At 48.1% G+C, this 20,801-nt stretch overlaps 1 protein-coding gene across 1 annotated transcript; it reads left to right on the top strand.

Moving 5' to 3' along the window:
• The first annotated feature begins 743 nt into the window (after positions 1–743).
• On the top strand, positions 744–13,374 carry LOC115484944 (transmembrane protease serine 9-like). The gene is made up of 10 exons (XM_050973064.1): positions 744–814; positions 1,089–1,310; positions 1,625–1,896; positions 2,174–2,319; positions 2,782–2,938; positions 5,161–5,218; positions 11,564–11,806; positions 11,971–12,374; positions 12,574–12,719; positions 13,204–13,374. Exons 1-10 carry the CDS (start codon positions 744–746, stop codon positions 13,372–13,374), a joined length of 1,890 nt encoding a protein of 629 aa, XP_050829021.1.
• The last annotated feature ends 7,427 nt before the right edge of the window (positions 13,375–20,801 follow it).

The following is a 20,801-nucleotide window of genomic DNA, read 5'->3' as shown; positions in this document are numbered from 1 at the left end:
TGCCTCAGTACTGTCACAATCAAGATTTCCTTCCTATGATCCCAGCTGAAGCTACCCTTATTGTAGCACAATGTCCCCAACGCAGGAATAATGAGCATTGACTCCATGATTGCAGAAGGCTGATTAATTGCTTTATTATACTGTACTATTCTATACTATTAAGAAAAACCCATCACCCTTGCCAGACTGTCATAACACACACGTGGATCCAATTGGTCAATGCATCCAAAATACCATCACCAGAGTCCAATTTAAAAAAAAAAAATCACCCTTTGGTAAACAAATCTCCATAACACATTCCACATGTGCACAAAAACAGGTGCAGCAAGTGGAGATGAGAATTGTTTCTCATTCTTTTATCTGAGCTTTCTCACACCTTCCCAGGAAAATCCTGGGAGAGAGCTATGACTCTCTCTGTACAGATGATATATGATTACCAATACCCTCTGTCACTGTGAAGCCATTGTCCCTTGTCCTTTTAGGACCTGCCCTTGTAAGAAGGCTCTCTGCTGCTTTCTTTAGGCCCCATTTCTAGCAGGATGAGGCTGTGCAGTTCCTGAGGCAGGCAGCGGCTGAGGAATCCATTTGGGGCAGGGAGCTGGAGTAGAATACAGAACCCACCCTCCATGACATCAGCCCCGGGGTCAAGGACACCACAGGCGGCTGTTGCAGGCACTGCGGCTGTGGCTGTGCTGCTGCACGGAGCTCTCAGTGCTTGCAGCTGACACGTGCCTCTGGCAGCCATGAATTGGCTCAGCCTCCTCGTCCTGCTGACTGTGGCCGGGCTGGCACACGGGACATGGGATAACTGTGGGTACGTGACCCCAGGCCCTGGGAGGGAGCCATGGCAACACTTGCGGCCTTCCCTGGAGGGGACGCGCCTGTCCCCCATGGCCAGGCCACAGCTTCCACCCACCATGGGAAGCCTCAGTTCCTTGCCAGCAGCCAGGTGCTGGCACGGACAGACATCCCATGGGCTTCCCTGGCCTGCTGTGCGTGCAAGGCCTTGTGGGGAGGGCAGAGGGCTGAGCTTCAGCCTGAGCCACAGCAGGCCATGAAGCACCATGGAAACAACTTTCTGCTTGCAGATGGACTTGTGGCCTCCGACCCATGGTGTCTCACTCTGGGTACAAGAGTCGTGACGATGGCACAACACGTATTGTGGGTGGTACAGATGCCAAGCAAGGCGCCTGGCCCTGGATTGTCAGCATCCAGCATCCTGCAATACCAGGCACAAAGCATTTCTGTGGAGGGTCTCTCATCAGAGCAGAGTGGGTCCTCACAGCAGCCCACTGCTTTGACCTCATTTTGTAAGGAGGAGCAGGGAATGGGGACATCCCCACAACACCAGCAGGTGCCCTGTCAGCAGCATCACCTGCTACTCCCATGCCCTTTCCTCTCAGGCAGCCAGGCTGCCACACTGCTCAGGAGAAGCCTGGGCTCCTGCCAAGGCTTCCTAGCAGCCTCCAGCTTGACATTCCCCCAGCCTAAGACGTGCCAGGGCACTCACACCTGCCAGAGCACTGCTCCCTCTCTGCCTTGCCAAGCAGTGATCTGCCAGCTGCTGGGCTGCTCTGGCACATGTCTCTACTCCCTCTCAGCCCTCTCTCCATCTGCCTTCCAGTAACATCAGCCTGCTGTACGTGGTGATTGGGGCCACTCAGTTGACTCAGCCAGGCCCTGGGGCACAAGTCCGCCAAATTAAGAAGTTACTGCGTCATGAAAACTATCAGAGACGTGACATGAGCAATGACATTGCCTTGCTGGAACTGAGCAAGCCTGTCCAGTGCAGCCCGTACATCCAGCTAGCCTGTGTGGCCGACGCTATCTTAGGGTTGTCAGTGTCAGAGGAGCATAACTGCTGGATTGCTGGCTGGGGTGCCACCAATGCAAAAGGTGAGTTCCCAAGAGGGACTCCAGAGCCAGCTCAGCCCACTGAGGAGATGCTTTGGGTTTCCCCATAGCAGAGGCCAAAGCCAGGAAGCAGGATGTACACCTCTACAGAGATGGGCCTGGTCTGCTCCCCAAAGGCAGGCAGCACGGTCACTGCGCCCAGTGCCTCTGCAGAGGCAAAGCCATGCCCTACGCAAGGGGGATCCCCCACAGACAAGTAAGAAGAAGGAAGGAAGAACTGGAAAGGAGCTGCTAGGGTATTTTTTTTTTCTGCACTCAGATAAAACCCCGAGCGATCACCTGCAGGAGGCCATGGTACGCCCTATCAATATCCAGCTGTGCAACAGCACGTTCTGGTACTCAGGGAAAATCCACACCCACAACGTATGTGCTGGTTATCCACAGGGCACCATAGACACCTGCCAGGTAGGAGCGTGCCACAAGCCACTCTGCCCCCAGCAGCACCAGCAGCCAGGGCAGCACCAGCCCAACACTGCCCAGGCCCTGCTTTGCCTGGCCACTCATTCACCCTCCCGGCCCCAGCTCTCCCCCCGACTGCTGTGGGGGCTTCCCACACACTCCCCACCCACACCTGCCTGCACAGGGCTCCCCTTATGCCAAAAGCCTAGAAAGGCAAGCTAGCCCAGCTAGTGCTCCTGGCAGTGCAGATGTCCAGGTGCCAAAGGTCCATCCTCTGCACATCCAAGAGTGCTGTGCAGAGAGGACAGAGAGAGTGCTAATTTACAGGACCCCAAGCCATTCACAGCCAGCTTCTGGAGGCTCAGGCACCTGAATACAGTTCTGGCAAGGGCTGAGAGAGAGAAGGAGACAGCCCCAGTGCTGGCTGGTGCCACCAACACCACCTTAATCCTCTGTGTTCTGCTGCAGGGTGACAGCGGTGGTCCTCTCATGTGCCAGGACAACAACGCTGACTACTGGTGGGTGGTTGGAGTGACCAGCTGGGGGAAAAGCTGTGGCAGAAGAAGACGGCCTGGAGTCTACACCTCCACTCAGTACTTCTATGACTGGATTCTGGCTCACATAGGCAGAAAAAATGTTTTAAGTGCTTTTTGACTCTTAGGATGGGCAGCCTCAAAGGTTTGTTGCAGTGCACAGGAAGTGTTTCCTGCTGGGGCAATGCCTGCTGATCCAAAGGCAGCCTCAGGGTCAAAAACCTGCTCTGTCCTGACCACACTCCTCTCCTCTGTGCATGCAGACCCTGGAGTTGATTTAGTTGTTGAAATAAATTTACGTTTGTTCACACGGAACCATCTTATCAGTGCAATTCCAACTCCTGGGTAAGACAAGAAGTGCCATGCTCTGCACCTGCAGAATGAGGCTGGGGGCACAAAGGGACAGAGTGGCTCCAAAGAGCTCCAAAGTGCCTGGTCAGAGAGGAGAGTGCTCTGAGCCACCATGGGCTGGAGGAACCTGGTACATCAAGTCTAGCAAGAGCATAGGACAAAAGCAGATACCTTGGGGGGAATGCTCAAATACACATGGGCTGCTGATTAGGACCTGGTGAGAGTCTGGACTAAGGGAACAGATCTGGGACACTCCCAAGCATGACAAGGGAAACTCCTGGCTCCTGACTGGAGTGCCAGTGCCCTAAGGCAGAGCCAGATTTCACAGGCAGCAAAGGGGGATTGATGTGCCAGGTGATCACACTTCACAGATACTCAAAGGAAGAGCTGGGGTCATTCTGGAAAGAGGAACCTGGCAGGAACAGTAGGGGAGGACACCAGGAATGCCATGGAAGGCCAAGGTGAGTGGACCAACACCAGCTGCAACACCAAGGCTGTTCACAGGTATGGCCAGCCTGTGAGCCAGGGGAAATGATGCGTGGGCTTGATTTGGGAGGAGATGAGGGCAGGGAAAGGGAGGAGTTGAGGAAGATGAGAGGGCTGTATAAGCATGGCCGATGGAGAGAAGGAGCAATCAAAGAGCCAGCTGCAGAGACACAATCTGCAGCTTGGTGTGCTGGTTTGCCTGAGGGCTCTAGATAATCACCACAGGATGGGAAAGAACTTTCTTATCTAAATTTCTAATTAAGAAATCATCTACATCCTGTACAAATTCGCCCCAAGATTTTATACCCATTTATTCAGTCCCATGAAAGGAACAGTAGATTTGCCTTTACAAACAAGCTGTGGGTCTGCTGGAAGATAAAACTTGCGCTGGGAGATAAAAGGAACAATGGGAAGGATTCCACTGATTGATGAATGGAAAAAGATATTTGCTTTTATTAATAAACTTTAAGTTTGCTGATAAATGAAATGAAGCATTGAAAGATAAAAGAAACAACGGAGAAGAAAAACCCCTAAATTCCATAAGAATTAAAAATTAAAAGGGAGGGTTATACTTTAGAGGGAAATCTTTGGTATCAGGTGTATCAGGAAGTCTGTACCTCTCAAGTACCTCAGCCAATGGGGAAAGAGAGAAGGGAAATGCGGCCAGGAAATTAGGATAAAAAGGATGCTACGTCCTTCAAAAATTTAACAGATCCCATGGAAATGCCATATGGCATCTCCCTTTATTTGAATAAAGTAAAAGGACTGCTCTGTCTCCTTTTTGGACACAAACCTCTGATGTTTGTGGATTAATTTTCATTACACCCAGAATATTCATGTTGGGGAAAAAAAAAAAATGATAGGGCATCCTGCAACTCCTTTGGGAATATCTTTACAAAGCTACCCTCTGTCACTTGTCCTATAAGCACATCTCACAATCATGGATTATCTGGAGGACCATCCATGGTTAAATCCTCCTCTCAGTCTTGTCCCCGCCCTTAGGTAGCCTCTCTGCCCTGCTGACCTGAGGCATCATGAGCCTATTTAGCTAGGAACAACTTCCCCTTGTGTTGTCAATGCAAATTTATCTGTAACACCTTGATTTTGTAGCTTGATCCACCTGTTCTTTGTTGCCTGACTCTTCAGCACAAGGACATCTACATGACACACTTTAACAGTCAGCTTCTCTACCCAGGCACTGATGTCTTGCGATTCTTCAACAGCCCAGACTGGTTTTCGTCTAAACTGCGTTTGGCCTGTTTGGCCTTTTTCCACCTTTCCAGCCATCCCCAGAGTGTTTGCTACCACCCACCAGTCAGTGTAGAGGTAGAGTGTTGGCAACTTCTCTTAAACAGCAATGTCCAAAGCCAGCTGGACAATTTTCAACTCTGCAATCTGACTGGATCAACCTCGTCCTTCAGTAGCTTCCGCAACTCACAACATAGGGCTCCATACAGCTCCCTTCCACTTCCTACAGGTCCCTACAATACAGCAAGATCCGTCAGTGAAGAGGATGTACCATCCTTCACTTTCAGGTAGCTGCTTATATGGTAGGGCTTCCTCAGCACATGTCACCTGTTCTTCCTCTTCTGATGATAATCAAAAGTTCTCGCCTTTGGACCAGTTTGTGATGACTGCCAAGATCCCAGGTCGATTTGGGTTTCCTATTTGAGCTCACCATGATGAAGGGGATCCATTTACTCCAAGTAGCATCTGTGGCATGATGTATTGCTGGGATCTTTCCTTTATATATCCAGCCCAGCACTGCTGATCAGGGTACCAGAAGGAGCTGTGCTTCAGTGTCAGTCACTTCTGAAGCAGCTTAAATGTGGTATTTTCCACAAGGGTTCCAGGATGAGGGAAGAGACGAGAAGGTTGACTCCATGTTTCAGAAGGCTTGATTTATTATTATATGATAGATAATATATTAAAACTATACTAAAAGAATAAAGGATTTCACCAGAAGGCTAAGCTACGAATAGAAAAGGAATGAAATAATAAAGTCTTCCCTCAGACCAAGACCGGCCAGACAGGTGATCTGTGATTAGCTCTTAATTGGAAACAGCCTGATGAGGCCAATCACAGATTCCCCCTGTTGCATTCCACAGCAGCAGATAAGAATTGTTTACAGTTTGTTCCTGAGGCCTCTCAGTTTCTCAGGAGGGGAAAAATCCTAAGGAAAGGATTTTTCATAAAACATGTCGGTGACAGCTTAAATCCTTTCATAAACTACAAGAATCTCTTCCTCAGTTGGGGTGTAGCTGGCCTCAGATTCTGTATGCATGACTCCAAAACCCAAGAGGTCAGCCCCAAGTCTTCCCAGGTCCCTTCTGCCAGAGGCTCCAGGAAGGACCATTCTCTACAGCTGTAGTGTAGAGCATATTCTTCACATCCTTTCCTGTCCTGACCGGCCCAAGTGCTACTGCATGGACAATTTCATGCTTGATCTTCTCAAAAGCTTGATGTTGCTCACAACCCCAGTCAAAATAATTTTTCTTTCGTGCCATGAGGTTGAGAGGTCTTACAATCTGGCTGTATTTCAGGATGTGCATTCTCCGAAAGCCCATGATGCCTAGGAAAGCCTGTGTTTCTTTCTTGCTGGTCAGTGGGGACATAGCACTTATCTTATTAATCATTTCTGTTGGCATCTGTCTGCATCCATCTTGCCACTTCACCCTTAGGAAATTAATTTCCTGGCAGGCCCCTTGAATTTACTTCATTTGATAGCAAAACCTGCTTTTAGAAGACTCTGGATTATTCTCTCTCCTTTCTTATAAACCTCCTCTGCCATGTTCCCTCATACAATGATGTCATTGATGTACTGCAGATGTTCTGGAGCCTCGCTCTTCTCTAGTGCAACCTGGATCAGGCCATGGCAGATGGTGGGGCTGTGTTTCCACCCCTCCAGGTGAAGTCAAACTGGGGCCTGCACTCTGCTGCCAGAGGAATGGAGAAAAATGCATTGGCAATGTCAATAGTGGCATACCACTTCACTGCCTCAGACTTCAGCCTGTACTAGAGCTCCAGCATGTCCAGCATGGCAGTGCTCATTGATGGTGTAAATTCAGTTAGGTGACAATAGTCCACAGTTAATCTCCATTCCCCATCAGACTTTCACACAGGCAAATGGGACTGGTGAAGCATGAATGGGTCTTACTGACCTCTCCCTGGCTCTCCAGCCAATGGATCATATTATGTGTGGGAATCCCGGAGTCTCGGTTTGTGTGGTGTTGCCAATGATGTACTGTAGTGGTGGCCATTGGTACCTGCTGTTCTTCTACTTTCCTACTGCAGAAGGGTACTCTGAGACACCAGGCAAGGTGTCTAATGCCCTCTGTCTTCACAGTAGGTATTCCAAAAGCCCACCTGAGTCCTTTAGGGTGTTTGAAATAACCACTCCTGAGAAAATCTACTCCTGGAATACATAGGACCTCTGGACCAGTCACAGTGTTTACTCCACTCCTTCCCAGTCAAGGGTACCTCAACTCCCAACAGAGTCAACTGCTGCGACTCCCGTGTTGACCCAACAATAGAAACAGGTTCTGCCCCTACATGTCCTGGTAGTATTAAAGTACATTGTGCATCAATGTCAACCAAAGTCTTGTATTTTTGTGGTTCACTTGTGCTAGGGCATCGGATCCACACAGTCCAAAAGACCCAATTTTCCCCAGCATTTACCTGGCTGGAGGCCAGGGCTCCTCTTGTCCTGGCTACCACTGACTCTTTCATTCTGAACATTCCAGAGGTTCCTTCAAGGGGAACGACATATCATTGTCCCTTCTGTTATACCTGGCAGCTCAGCTACAGGAAACTGTAGCTGCATTCCTTATGGTGGAACTCCCTTGTTAGTAGTTTCCTCCTTTAGTTTACACACCTGTGCTGCCAGACAGAAATGAGTTTTCCATCCCACCTCATATCTTCCCCATGCTCACACAAGAAGAACCACAGGTCAGCCTGTGGGATGTACCCCCTGTCCCTAGCTGGGGTCATCTGCATCAGATAAGAGGGCATCTGCACGGTACTGAAGAGACTTAAAGGTCCTCTTTAATCTCCTTCCTGAGTTTCTGATGGGTCTCTTCAGTTCTGTCTTCCATTTTCTGTATACATGCTGCAGGTCTGTTTCCACAGCTGAGATTTTTGCTTCTGTTGGTCCATGCGTGTTGGGCCAGTGTCTTCATAGTACCAGAGCCTCTTTGTCACAGCACTACTGTCTCGTCCCTCTCTTTCCACTGCAGCATTGCTATGACAGGGGTGTACATGGGTGGCCAGATTTGTCCAAGTTTGAGCCACATCACTGCCATACATTTTATGATGTCTGGACTCCTAGTGGTTTGGTCATCATCTGCGAAAAGGACCTCTAGCACAGCCAGTTTTCTCAAGCGTCAGATTCCTTGCTCCATGGCTTTCCAGACGCCTTGCTGCAGCTGAAAATCTGGGTGAAGGTATCTTTCTTTCATACTTGTTAGGAGCTATTTCCAGAGGCCAAGAGGTTTGGGCCTTCTTGCTATACTCTGGTCAATACCCATATCACATGACAGAGGTCCCAAATGCCTCACTTCAATACCATCCAAAATTGTATCAAAGCCTGCAGTGTCCCAGATTTGGACCAACCAACATAATACAGACTCATCAAGCCATTTTCTCAGATTGCGAAGGCTTTCTAAGGATGGAGACTTGGTGATTATTTCTGGTTCCAATTCCTCTACTGCGTGTGAGGGTCCTGACTTCCCATCATCATCCACTGGGTGAATGGATTTGGTTTTGTGTTTTCTTCTCTGAACAGGGGTAATTGCTGTTGGCTTAGGCTCCCCATCTGGCTTAGTTGCAGCCAGAGCACCTGGGGTGTCTGCTGATTCATCCTCCTGCCCCTCTGGCTGTATTTGCTGTCCTACAGTGTCTAGCAGTGTGTGATAAGCATTAACCAGGGCTCAGCAGATTGCAATTAGCTTCTTCTCTTTAGAGCTGTCATTTCAATTTTCTTTCAGGTATTTCCCCACCTCAGCTGGATTCTGAATTTGTTCAGGGGGAAAGTTCTAAACTATGGGAGCAGAGAATTCCTTCAGGGTTTGGCCTATGTCCTTCCACATCCCACACCACTCAAGATTTTCCACCACTGGAGCAGATGTCTAGACAACCTCTCCGGAAATCTCAACCCTGGTTCTAAATGTGCTGTAGATCTTATGGAGGAGAGCTAGCAGAATTTTAAAAAAGAAAATATGGTATCTTTAACATCCAGAGGGACTGGAATATTCTAAAAAGATGATGTGCCAGATCTGAAGAGGAAGAAGGAGGTAAAAGGCTGGGAAAAATAATCCCCTACTTTTCCCCCAACAGACTGAGTGTAATTGTTAATAAATCCCCAAAAAAGACTGCCCAGGCCAGCACAGGAAAAGAGCAGAGACTACACTTCCCTAATAACTCTCATTACCTCTGATGTCTTTCCATAAATTATTAGCACAGAGCATATCAACACAGCAATTCTGATTCACCTCCCTGATATGAAGAAGATATATACCAGGGCCAGGATTGCCAATATATATGGATAAGCACACATGCCTAGGTTCCATGAAGCCATTATTGAACAGCGTGGTCAACATTGACTGTTGTACCCAGTACAAAGTCTTTCAGACAAGAGTGTTTTGGTTTTTTTTTTTAATTTTTCACTTTCTCTTGCACTCTTGAGTTGGGTAAGAAATTTTATCTCATTTTGAGACAATTTAGAAGAGAACCATATGGGTTATCTCCTTTAGACTTTAGACTGCAAGAATCCCATTCCACGGGTAAGGAATGAATACTAATAAATGAAAGTGAAAAAAACCAACAAAACCCCAACATTTTTGTTTACAAACCAAATGCCAATAGGCAGGAACAAATAAAAAGTAACTAACCTGTACATATCAAAGTGTTAGACCTCACCAACCCACCAGAACTAAAGGAGACCCAAAATGCTGGAGAATACCCATTCCTGATACATGATAAAAGATGGCATCAACTTCTCCCACTTTGGAAGGCAGGAGCCTCATGGAGAAGACGAAGGCCCAGCAGCATCTGGCATTTCGTGGCTCATCTGACACTGGCGTCCTCCCCACAGCAAAGAACAGCAGAACAGTCATGGCAGGTGAAATAGCTGGGCTGGAGCCATTTGGTGTGTTCTTTCCACAGGTTGGCACAGTTCACAGTGGTTTGGATCCGAGCAGGGAAGCTCCGCTCCTGCCAATGTGATGTCCCTGGTCTTGGACGAGCAGCTGCTCAATTGCCCTCAAGGCAGCCCAAAAATGCTACTGCAGATTCTCTGAGACAAGGAAAGGAAAACTGCTGCCTAGGCAAAAACCAAGGCAGCCACAATAAAATCATGCCACACAGAGCCCTGAAAAGCCTGGGCAGGGAGCTTTTAAAAAACACCCAAGCAGAACAAAAACACTCCACCCCCCCTGCCTCACACACTCAAGGTCCTGGGATTGAAGGGTCTTAAAGACACAATAACAATTTCTGGAAAGAGAATATTTGAATATATTGTCATAATAAATCACTCCAAGGCACTGAGGCACAGGCATATGTTACCCAGAGCAGTCTGGAGTCCTGCTTTTCCCATAGTCAGGGTAAGTAGAGAAGACACAGATACCAACTTCAGGAATAAGTGTAATTTACTGTAATCCAAAACTGCAAAGAATTACAGAAAAGATAAGCTAAGCAACACATCTAATCATTACTATAAAAGACTGCCTACAGTGATGAAGAAATACACATCACAAATTACCTTAATACTTTACCATCATCCAGGTCTACCCATTCAGCTGGGGGAAGCCACTATCACAATACTGGGGAACCACTCCTTGCAAGTAGGAAATTCTGCAGGTGCCTTCACTGACAGGCAACGAGGTTTATGACTGCACTGGGAGAGTGCCCCCTTTTTATACTGTTGAATAAACAAGCCACCATAACTTCTAGAGCAGGAACCTCTGGTTTTGTTCTCCTATTGGGATTCTCCCAAGGCCTTGGAGGGCTTCAGCAGAAGCCAAGGGAGTTGTCTGTGATCCTACACCCTAAAAGGAGGCCAGATGTTGCATTGTCCAGCTTCTAAATAGGGAACAGAAAATCCATGTTTTGCCAGTGAGCAGATATAGATAACATTTGGTTAGAAGGTCAATCTAGAGATCAACTTTTAGTCAAGAGCTGTTGTTCCTGCCTCGGTCAGGGCCTGTTGATCAGGACGTAGTACTTAAATGCCCCATCCCTCAAAGTGTTCAAGGACAGCTTCTGAGCCAGGCTCGGAGCAACTTTCTCCATGCAAGCCATTCCTCCATGCCCAAGGCAATGGATCACAATCAGATGATTTCCAAAGTCCCTTCTAGGCCAAACCATTCCATGGCTCACTGATTCCATGTTGCCCCTCCCCCAGTGGGGCCTGTGCCACAGAACCCCCCAGGGCCCAGAACATGGAACCCACCTCTCTGTGACATCAGCCCCGGGGCCGAGGGCACCACGGGCAGCGCGGCTGTTGCAGGCACTGCGGCTGTGGCTGTGCTGCTGCACGGAGCTCTCAGTGCTTGCAGCTGACACGTGCCTCTGGCAGCCATGAATTGGCTCAGCCTCCTCGTCCTGCTGACTGTGGCCGGGCTGGCACAGAGCATCCAGTACACCTGTGGGTAAGTGGCCCCAGGCCCTGGGAGGGAGCCATGGCAACACTTGCGGTGGGACAAGATCCCACCATGGGAAGCCTCAGTTCCTTGCCAGCAGCCAGGTGCTGGCACGGACAGACATCCCATGGGCTTCCCTGGCCTGCTGTGCGTGCAAGGCCTTGTGGGGAGGGCAGAGGGCTGAGCTTCAGCCTGAGCCACAGCAGGCCATGAAGCACCATGGAAACAACTTTCTGCTTGCAGAGGGAGCTGTGGCCTCCGATTTCCGCCACCTGTCAACAGCCCCATGACTTATTCCTACGGCAAGGTGGTTTATGACTCCGGCACAACACGCGTCGTGGGTGGCATGGGTGCCGCAGAAGCAGAATGGCCCTGGCTCGTCAGCATCCAGCACCCATGGGTTCCAGGCCTTGGACATTGGTGTGGAGGGTCCCTCATCACTGCAGACTGGGTCCTCACAGCAGCCCACTGCTTCGACAAGTTTGAGTAAGGAGGAGCAGGGAATGGGGACATCCCCACAACACCAGCAGGTGCCCTGTCAGCAGCATCACCTGCTACTCCCATGCCCTTTCCTCTCAGGCAGCCAGGCTGCCACAGTGCTCAGAAGCAGCCTGGGCTCCTGCCAAGTCTTCCTAGCAGCCTCCAGCTTGACATTCCCCCAGCCTAAGATGTGCCAGGGCACTCACACCTGCCAGAGCACTGCTCCCTCTCTGCCTTTCCAAGCCAAGGTCTGGCAACTGCTGGGCTGCTGTGACTCCCTCTCATCCCTCTCTCCATCTCCTTTCCAGTAACATCAGCATGGTGTATGTGTTGATTGGGGCCACCCAGTTGACTCAGCCGGGCCCTGGGGTACAAGTGCGCAATGCCAAGAAGGTGGTGGTACACCGCAGCTACAGGCGTAAGGACTACAGCTACGACATTGCCCTGATGCAATTGGACCGTCCTGTCCTGTGCAGCTCCTACATCCAGCTGGCCTGCCTGGCTGAGCCCACTCTAAGAGTCTCAGAGTTGAGAAACTGCTGGGTGGCTGGCTGGGGAGCCACTACTGCAAGAAGTGAGTTCCAAGAGCGACTTCTGGGCCAGCTCAGCACACTGGGGATAGGTTTTGGGCTTCCCCACAGCAGAGACCAAAGCCAGGCTGCAGAACATATATCCCTGCAGAGATGGGCCTGCCCTAGGGAAAGGGATGTCCCGGACAGGGAAGCAGAACCCGCATGGGGCTGCTGGGAGCTTATTCCTTTCTCTGCTCACAGGTCTAGATTCAGCTGATCGCCTTCAGCAGGCCAAGGTCCGGCTCATCGATCTCCAGCTCTGCAACAGCAGTGACTGGTATGCAGGAGAAGTCCATCCCTACAACTTGTGTGCTGGTTACCCACAGGGCACCATCGACACCTGCAAGGTAGGAGCGTACCACAAGCCACTCAGCCCCCAGCAGCACCAGCAGCCAGGGCAGCACCATCCCAACACAGCCCAGGACCTGCTTTGCCTGGCCACTCATTCACCCTCCCGGCCCCAGCTCTCCCCCCAACTGCTGTGGGGGCTTCCCACACACTCCCCACCCACACCTGCCTGCGCAGGGCTCCTCTTGTGCCAAAAGCCCAGAAAGCCCAGCTAGCCCAGCTAGTGCTCCTGGTAGCCCAGAGGTCCAGGTGCCAAAGGTCCATCCTCTGCATATCCAGGAGTGCTGTGCAAATAGGACAGAGAGAGAGCCCTGCCCTCTAGGCCCCCATGCCATTCACAGCCAGCTTCTGGAGGCTCCAGCCTCTGAGCAGAGCTTTTCTCTGCCCAGAATACAGCTCTGGCAGGGGCTGTGAGAGAGGAGAAGACAGCCCCAATGCTGGCTGGTTCCACCAACACCTTAAATCCTCTGTGTTCTGCTGCAGGGTGACAGCGGTGGTCCTCTCATGTGCCAGGACAACAACGCTGACTACTGGTGGGTCATCGGACTAACCAGCTTTGGGGAAGGCTGTGCCAGACCAAGGCAGCCTGGAGTCTACACCTCCGTTCAGCACTTCTATGACTGGATTGATTACAACATGCGTATAAACAGTTAAAAGTGCTCCTTGAGCAGCAGGACAGGCAGGATCCAGGGCAGGCTACAGTGCACCACAACTGTTTCCTGCTGGGGCAATGCCTGCTGATCCAAAGGCAGCCTCAGGGTCAAAAACCTGCTCTGTCCTGACCACACTCCTCTCCTCTGTGCATGCACACACACACTGGAGTTGATTTTGTTGTTGAAATAAAGTTACCTTTGTTCATAGAGAACCATCTTTTCAGTGCAATTCCAACTCCTGGGTAAGACAAGAAGTGCCATGCTCTGCACCTACAGAATGAGGCTGGGGGCACAAAGGGACAGAGTGGCTCCAAAGAGCTCCAAAGTGCCTGGTCAGAGAGGAGAGTGCTCTGAGCCACCATGGGCTGGAGGAACCTGGTACATCAAGTCTAGCAAGAGCATAGGACAAAAGCAGATACCTTGGGGGGAATGCTCAAATGCACATGGGCTGCTGATTAGGACCTGGTGAGAGTCTGGACTAAGGGAATAGATCTGGGACACTCCCAAGCATGACAAGGGAAACTCCTGGCTCCTGACTGGAGTGCCAGTGCCCTAAGGCAGAGCCAGATTTCACAGGCAGCAAAGGGGGATTGATGTGCCAGGTGGTCACACTTCACAGATACTCAAAGGAAGAGCTGGGGTCATTCTGGAAAGAGGAACCTGGCAGGAACAGTAGGGGAGGACACCAGGAATGCCATGGAAGGCTGAGGTGAGTGGGCCAACACCAGCTGCAACACCAAGGTTGTTCACAGGCATGGCCAGCCTGTGAGCCAGGGGAAATGATGCGTGGGCTTGGCTCCATATTTGGGAGGAGATGAGGGCAGAGAAAGGGAGGAGTTGAGGAAGATGAGAGGGCTGTATAAGCGTGGCCAATGGAGAGAAGGAGCAATCAAAGAGCCAGCTGCAGAGACACAAACTGCAGCTTGGTGTGCTGGTTTTCCTGAGGGCTGCACAGAATCACCACAGGATGGGAAAGAACTTTCTTAACTCACTAATTAACAAATAATCTGCAAACTCTACAAATTTGCACCAAAATTTTTCCCTTTTTCAATCACACTTTGATACTGTTGGTTGGGGAGGGGGGAATGGTAGAGGATTCTGGAATGCCATGGGGTAGGCTTGTTGAAGGCAGTTTTCAGGTATCTTTTCCATGTGAAGACAAGATGACTGGATGAATGGCAAAGTTGCAAATACTTTGTTCGATGTCAAGAATCACATCTTGAGCATTAATAGTGTTGCTTTCACAAATGAATCCTAGTTGTTCCCTAGTTGTTCTAAACTTAGAATCTTAGAAACAAGATTCTAAGTTTACTGTTTGCTGCTTTTCATTCATCTTTCACACCCACACCCTGTGTTCTGAGGAGTAGAGTACAGTTTTTTTCATTATTTAGTCCTAGTGCTATGATGGGGTGGATAACATAAACAGTGGCATTACGTATAGTAAGCACAAATGCAATCGCCATATTAGAAGCAGGATCATAGGTAAAATTTACCATAGTCCACCAGGACTGAGACTTTCTTTCAAAATCATTATCCCAGACCATCTTTCGAATTTCAGCTTCAAAAAAAATCACCTTCACCCCTTTCCCATATGATCAAAGCTGCTGTTGCCTACATCCATAGCTATGCTTGTATACAACTGAAAGCTAAAGACACATTATCTTGAACCGTACTAAGCACTTCTACTATTAACTTGTTGTCTTGGTCCCTGGTCTTTTCCCACTTTGACATTATTTTTGAAATCTGCCACTGGCTAGTTCCTAATGCCAATAGAGATGACTGTAGGGGCTGTTTTAATTTTGCTAGACCACCTGCTGCAGTGGCCAGCTTGTTCATCAGTATTTCTGTATCAATTCCATTTAAAACTCCCAATCCTGCCCCTAATATCCCAGTTAGATCCCTTCTTCCTCTGCTCCTGAGGTGTACTTGTCTCTGTAACCACGTTGTCCAGCCTCAAAGGATGTCCTTAGGAAAGAGGAGCAGGCTGGTTGGATTTCTGAGATGTTAATTTGCATTAGCAATTCAAGACATTTGAGAGACCACTCTGGATTGAATAACAGTTGCTGTTGACCCATATTCCTCACTACATATGGGCATATTTCATGTACTTTAGGTTCAAGCTTGGTTTGGGTCTGAACTGCTTGAGTACTGGTGTGAGTGGTAGGAGGTCTTGCCGTTGTAGAAGGTATAGAATCTATTTTAAATTTAAATGAGAGCCCAAAAGCATCATGAGCCCAAACACAAATCACTTCTACAGGCTGTATTAATGTGAAATTACACAAACAGTCTGATTTACTTGGGCTATCACAAACCTCCCAGTGCCTGTATACAGCAGAGGCTGAAACACTAATTTGATTTGGTCTCTCATGAGTGGTCCCATTGACCACCCAGCATCCTACCCTTATTTCTTCTCCTCTGATCCCTTGAAGTGTCCACAGTTCCTCTTCCTGCCACTCCTGCTCCTCATATATCTGATTCCCATGGATTACTACAGTGGATAGGTTTAAATCTTTTATCTCAGAAGGTTCTGCCATGGATCCAGTATACTGATTAAAAGCCAGAGACCAAGGCCATTCAGCATCATTTTGGATAGAGGTATTCTCTAATCCCAAACTCCAATTACAATTATATACAAAACAATTCTGTAAATGAAATTGCACTACCCCTGGCCACAATATATTCATTTTGCCCAAGTAAGTTTTAGTCTCAGTTCATTGTCTCCTGCTGTCACTTTCCAAGGGGCTTCTGGGGCATTCTTCACTCGAGAGTGGTGGATCCAGGCACTCTGCTCCTTGATCTTGATTGTGGTGAAGGTGGTGAGAAGCACTTGGAATGGTCCTTCTCACTGTGGGTCCAAAGTCTTTTCTGTAAGAGACTACAACATAATACCCAGACTGCATTTTATGTACTGGTCCATCTAGCTCCCTGCTCCGAGTTCCAGCCATATGTTTTTCAATTTATCCGAGCTTTTTATTTAAAGCCACCATATAGTTAGCTAATATTACCTCCCCAATGTGGGTGGACATCCCCTTTTGTATTCCATATGATCTTCCATAAAGCATGCCAAAGGGACTCAGCCTTTCTTTGGCTCTAGGTTTAGTTCAAATTCACATCAGTGCCGGTGGGGCCAGGGTAGATTAACTTCCTGCCCCAGTCTTGCTGCTTTATCAAATGATTCATTTTCTCCACCTGGCTGCTCAGTTGGGGATGGTATGGAGTATGAAGTTTCCAATCTATGCCCAGGTGACTACTGGTGGATACAGATTAGTATCTGCTGCACTATTCTGGAAATGAAATGTAGTCCTCTATCTGAGGATATTGTGGCTGGAACTCTGAAGCGTGCTATTATTTCTTGTAATAATACCCTGGTCAGCTCTTGAGCCTTGATAGTTCTGTTGGGGAATGCTTCTGGCCACCCTGAAAATGTATCTGTCAATACTAATAAATACCAATACCCCCCTTTCTCTGGAAATTCTGAAAAGTCAATATGCCCCTGCTGTCCAGGCCCATGATCCCTCCCAATCTGAACAAGTTTTGGTCTGGGGGTGTTCTTGGGATTAGTCTGGAGGCAAAGATCGCACTGTCAGGTCACTTGAGCAATAGTGGCGCATAAATTCCTGGCAACAATTCTTTCAATCAAATAGTTTTTCAGGGCTTTTACTCCCCAGTGTGTTTTCTGGCGCTCCTCCCTTACTAGTGACCACAACAAATAGGAAGGGATTACCAGCTTCCCTTCAATGGTAGCCCACCCCTCTTGGTTGTATGTCCCTTTTTGGTCTTTGATTAGTTTTCTATGTTTCTTATTATATTCTGGCTTACCTTCAAGGGAAAATTGTCCATCTGGAATTAGACCTCCTTCAATAATTACCTCACCTTTCACTGCTTCCTTTGCCTCTCTATCCTCCAGTTCATTTCCTTCCTCCAATTCTGAGCTCACTCTCTGGTGTGCCTTAATATGCATAATTGCTACCTTTTCAGGCAGCTGAACTGCTTCCAGCAGCCGGATTATCTCTCATGTTTGATGTTCTTTCCTTGCGAGGTTAGCAGTCCCCTCTCTCTCCAGATGGCTCCATGTGTATGCACAAGTCCCAATGCATACCTCAAGTCTGTATAGAGTTTATTCTCTTTCCTTTTGCCATTTCCAAGGCTCAGGTCAGTGCAATTATCTTGGCCTTCTGTGCAGAGGTGCCTGTTGGTAAGGGTCCAGATTCTATTACCTCTCTGCAGGTAGTGACTGCATATCCAGCATGTACTGACATCATACCCCAGGTAGATCACTTTCCACTATCAATGTAACTACTTCCATCAGTGAACCAGGTCTCTGCATCGTCCCAAGGAGTGTCCTTTAAGTCTGGGAGGCTGGAATAAATAGCTTCAATAGTCTCCAGGCAATCATGGTGTACTCCTTCTCCTTGATTTCCACTGAGAAAGAAGCTGGGTTGACAATATTAGTCACCACTGTCTCTACATCATCTTGCTCTACCATGATGGCCTGCTATTTCAGGAATCTCTATGGTGAAAGCCAGTGGCCGCCTTTACTTCCAGTACTGCGGACACTGTATGGGACACTAGCACAGTCATTTTCTGTCCCAGGGTAAACTTGCGTGTTTCTTGAACATTCAGCATGACTGCTGCTACAGCTCTGAGGCAACCTGGCTATCCTTTGGCCATCACATCTAGTTCCTTGGAGAAGTAAGCAACTGCCCTCCAGTATGGACCCAAGTCCTGAGCCAATATTCCCAGGGCAAGTCCCTGTTTTTTATGGGAAAAAAGAAAGAATGGTTTACTTACATCTGGAAGTCCCAGGGCTGGAGCTGACATGAGGGCACTCTTTAGCTGGTGAAGGGCCCATGTGGCTTCCTTTGTCCACTGGAGATCTCTATTTTCATTGGCATAAGAGCATAGAGGTGTCTGATGAGCAGTCCGTAGTTTTAAACCCACAGCCAGCACCACCCTGCCACACCTAAGAAAGTTCGGAGTTCCTTTGTCGTTTTGGGTTTTGGGGTTTGGCATATGGCTTCCTTGAGAGCCTGCCCTAAAGTCCATTGCCCAATACTGACCTCATACCCCAGGTAGATTACTTTCTGTTTGGCTACCTGTGCCTTTTTCTTTGATACTCTGGATCCTTGTAGTCCAAGGAAATTCAAAAGGCTTACTGTCCAGGCCATACATGCTTCCCTCGTCAGTGTGGCTACTAGAAGATCATCCACATACTGCAATAGCCTTCCTTCTTCCTGTGGAGCTTCCCAGGACTCTAGATCTTTTGCAAGTTGTTTCCCAGAGTGGGGGAATTTTTGAAGCCTTGAGGCAACCCAGTCCATGTGAACTGGGTTTTGTGCCCACTTTTAGGGCTTTTCCATTTGAATGCAAAAATTTTCTGGCTGGCTTCGTGGATAGGGAAGCAAAAGAAGGCATCTTTCAGATCTAAAATGGTAAACCAGGTTAGTTCAGGTGTCAAACATGTTAGCAAGGTGTATGGGTTTGCCACCACCGGGTGCAGATCAGGCTTTTACTGCCTGACCCTAACTGGTTGTTTTCCTTAACTTGCACAGGAAGTGTATTCTCTGCCCTCCTTGGTATGTTAGAGGCCCATACCCCAGGAAACTCCAGATCCATTATTTTCTTGTTAATTTCATCCATATTTTCAATGTCAGTTTCACTAATTGTTAAAATTAAGTTTAGTATGTCTACGAATTGTTGATCCTTTGCCTCCAAAATAACCTCCCCGTCTTTAAATGTGATCTTGGCTTCCAGCTGCTCCAACAAATCCCTACCTAAAAGGGCTTTTGGAAAGTTGGACATATATAAAAACCTATGAATATTTTGACGGTTTGCAAAGTATGTTTTTCAGATTGGCCAGTTGCCCCGTTACCATAACATAATCATCTGTTATAGGCATCAAGGCTTTATTTAACACCGAGTATGTTGCCCCCGTGTCTACTAAAAAGTCAATTTTTTTAGTCCCCATCTTTCTACTCCATCTAAACTCGTTGCCTTAATTCAAAGTCTTGAGGTAGAAAAATAGGCTGAGCACACTCAGCTTTAATTATTTGTGCTGGGTTTCTTAAATTACTTGAAATTCTCTTTTCTAATAATTCAAACACCCTATTACTTCTTTGCTTCTTGTGACCGGTTGCTACTAAAATTCTTATATCTCTCTGAGTAGCCTCTGTTTGCTTAGAGTAACAAAAATGACAAAGAGCCTGTCTTGGTCTCCTCCACCTAAACTCTGCTTTACAAAATCTGTCTTACCCAGTTCTCTTCCTGCAAAATGCAATCTTCAATCTTCCACTGACACTCACTTTGCTGCCTTACAAAAGGCTGTGCCTGCTACAGCAAAAACTCTGATATGCCCACAAACACAGACCTTCCTCCCCCCCCCAGTATCTCAAATTCACAAGAGTAAGGGCTTAAGTTGCTGTGGAGGGGAATTCCTGGAATCCTTTAGTTCATTTTACCACAGTTAAACATAAATCACCATACTGTAGTTTTTCTTTGTAAAATGCTACACTTATTGCAAACAAAATCCTCCACAACCACAACCATACAATCCCAAGAATCAAATTACCACAATGCCGGGGAAGAACCACACAAACTCACTGGGAAAAAGAGGTATGTCTCAAAGTACCCGCTTTTCTCAACACAACACAGCACACAACACTTCAGCCTCTACCCACATTAGCTTCTTCTGGTCTTCACACACTCTGGACACAATCAAAATAACAGCACAGAGTAAAATTATTAACTGGATCCAGTGATTTACTGGATTCACAAACTGCCAGGGATCAAGTCCAAGCCATTGGGCCAGAGGAACCCCCAGAGTTCATCTAGCCACGGTTAAAATGTGCACAGTCTACAAGAATAACCACCTTTAAACACAATAATATCCTCACTCACTTTCTCATACACCATGCACTCACACAGTTACAAACACATTAACATTAACCACAATGCCCAGGCACCACAAACACACAAAGTTCGGGTTCGCTCGACCCACCTCCACAGTCACTAGTGGTCACTCTATCGAACAATGCACCCATCCCCAGTTCCCCTATCACTCTATCAACTAAGGGACCTCCGCCACAAACTGTGCTCTCAGCCAATGGATGCCTGCAAGCACAGGGACAAGGCTGTGCACTCAGATGTCTCTGAGCAACCTATCAGCAGCCCTACCTCTCTCTCCCTGGGGGCCCTTTGATATACATACCATTTATCCACACCATTTATCCTGCACACCAGCAGGTCTGTCCTCGAAGGAGGCAAGCCGAGACAGAGCGGAGCTCCTCCAGGGAAAATCCCAGGGTGCACCTAGGAGGCCCACCTCCACTCCACCCCTGTGAGGACGGAGATGGCCTTCTGGCTGGCTCGCCAAAATGATTTACGGAAAAAAACCTATCTCCACAACTTGTAAAAATTGTAAAGCTGGTA

This window comes from Serinus canaria, chromosome 3, assembly GCF_022539315.1.
Source record: "Serinus canaria isolate serCan28SL12 chromosome 3, serCan2020, whole genome shotgun sequence".
Taxonomy (NCBI): Eukaryota; Metazoa; Chordata; class Aves; order Passeriformes; family Fringillidae; genus Serinus; species Serinus canaria.
Note: the sequence above shows the minus strand (reverse complement) of the source record. Positions and strands in the feature narration are given on the sequence as shown.

Excerpts from the sequence above, each read along its gene's own strand:
- LOC115484944 (XM_050973064.1), top strand. The coding sequence starts at position 744 with ATGAATTGGCTCAGCCTCCTCGTCCTGCTGACTGTGGCCGGGCTGGCA. Across the intron at positions 815-1,088 it reads GGGACATGGGATAACTGTGG|ATGGACTTGTGGCCTCCGAC; the intron begins GTACGTGACCCC and ends TTCTGCTTGCAG. Across the intron at positions 2,939-5,160 it reads CTGGATTCTGGCTCACATAG|GTCCCTACAATACAGCAAGA; the intron begins GCAGAAAAAATG and ends CACTTCCTACAG.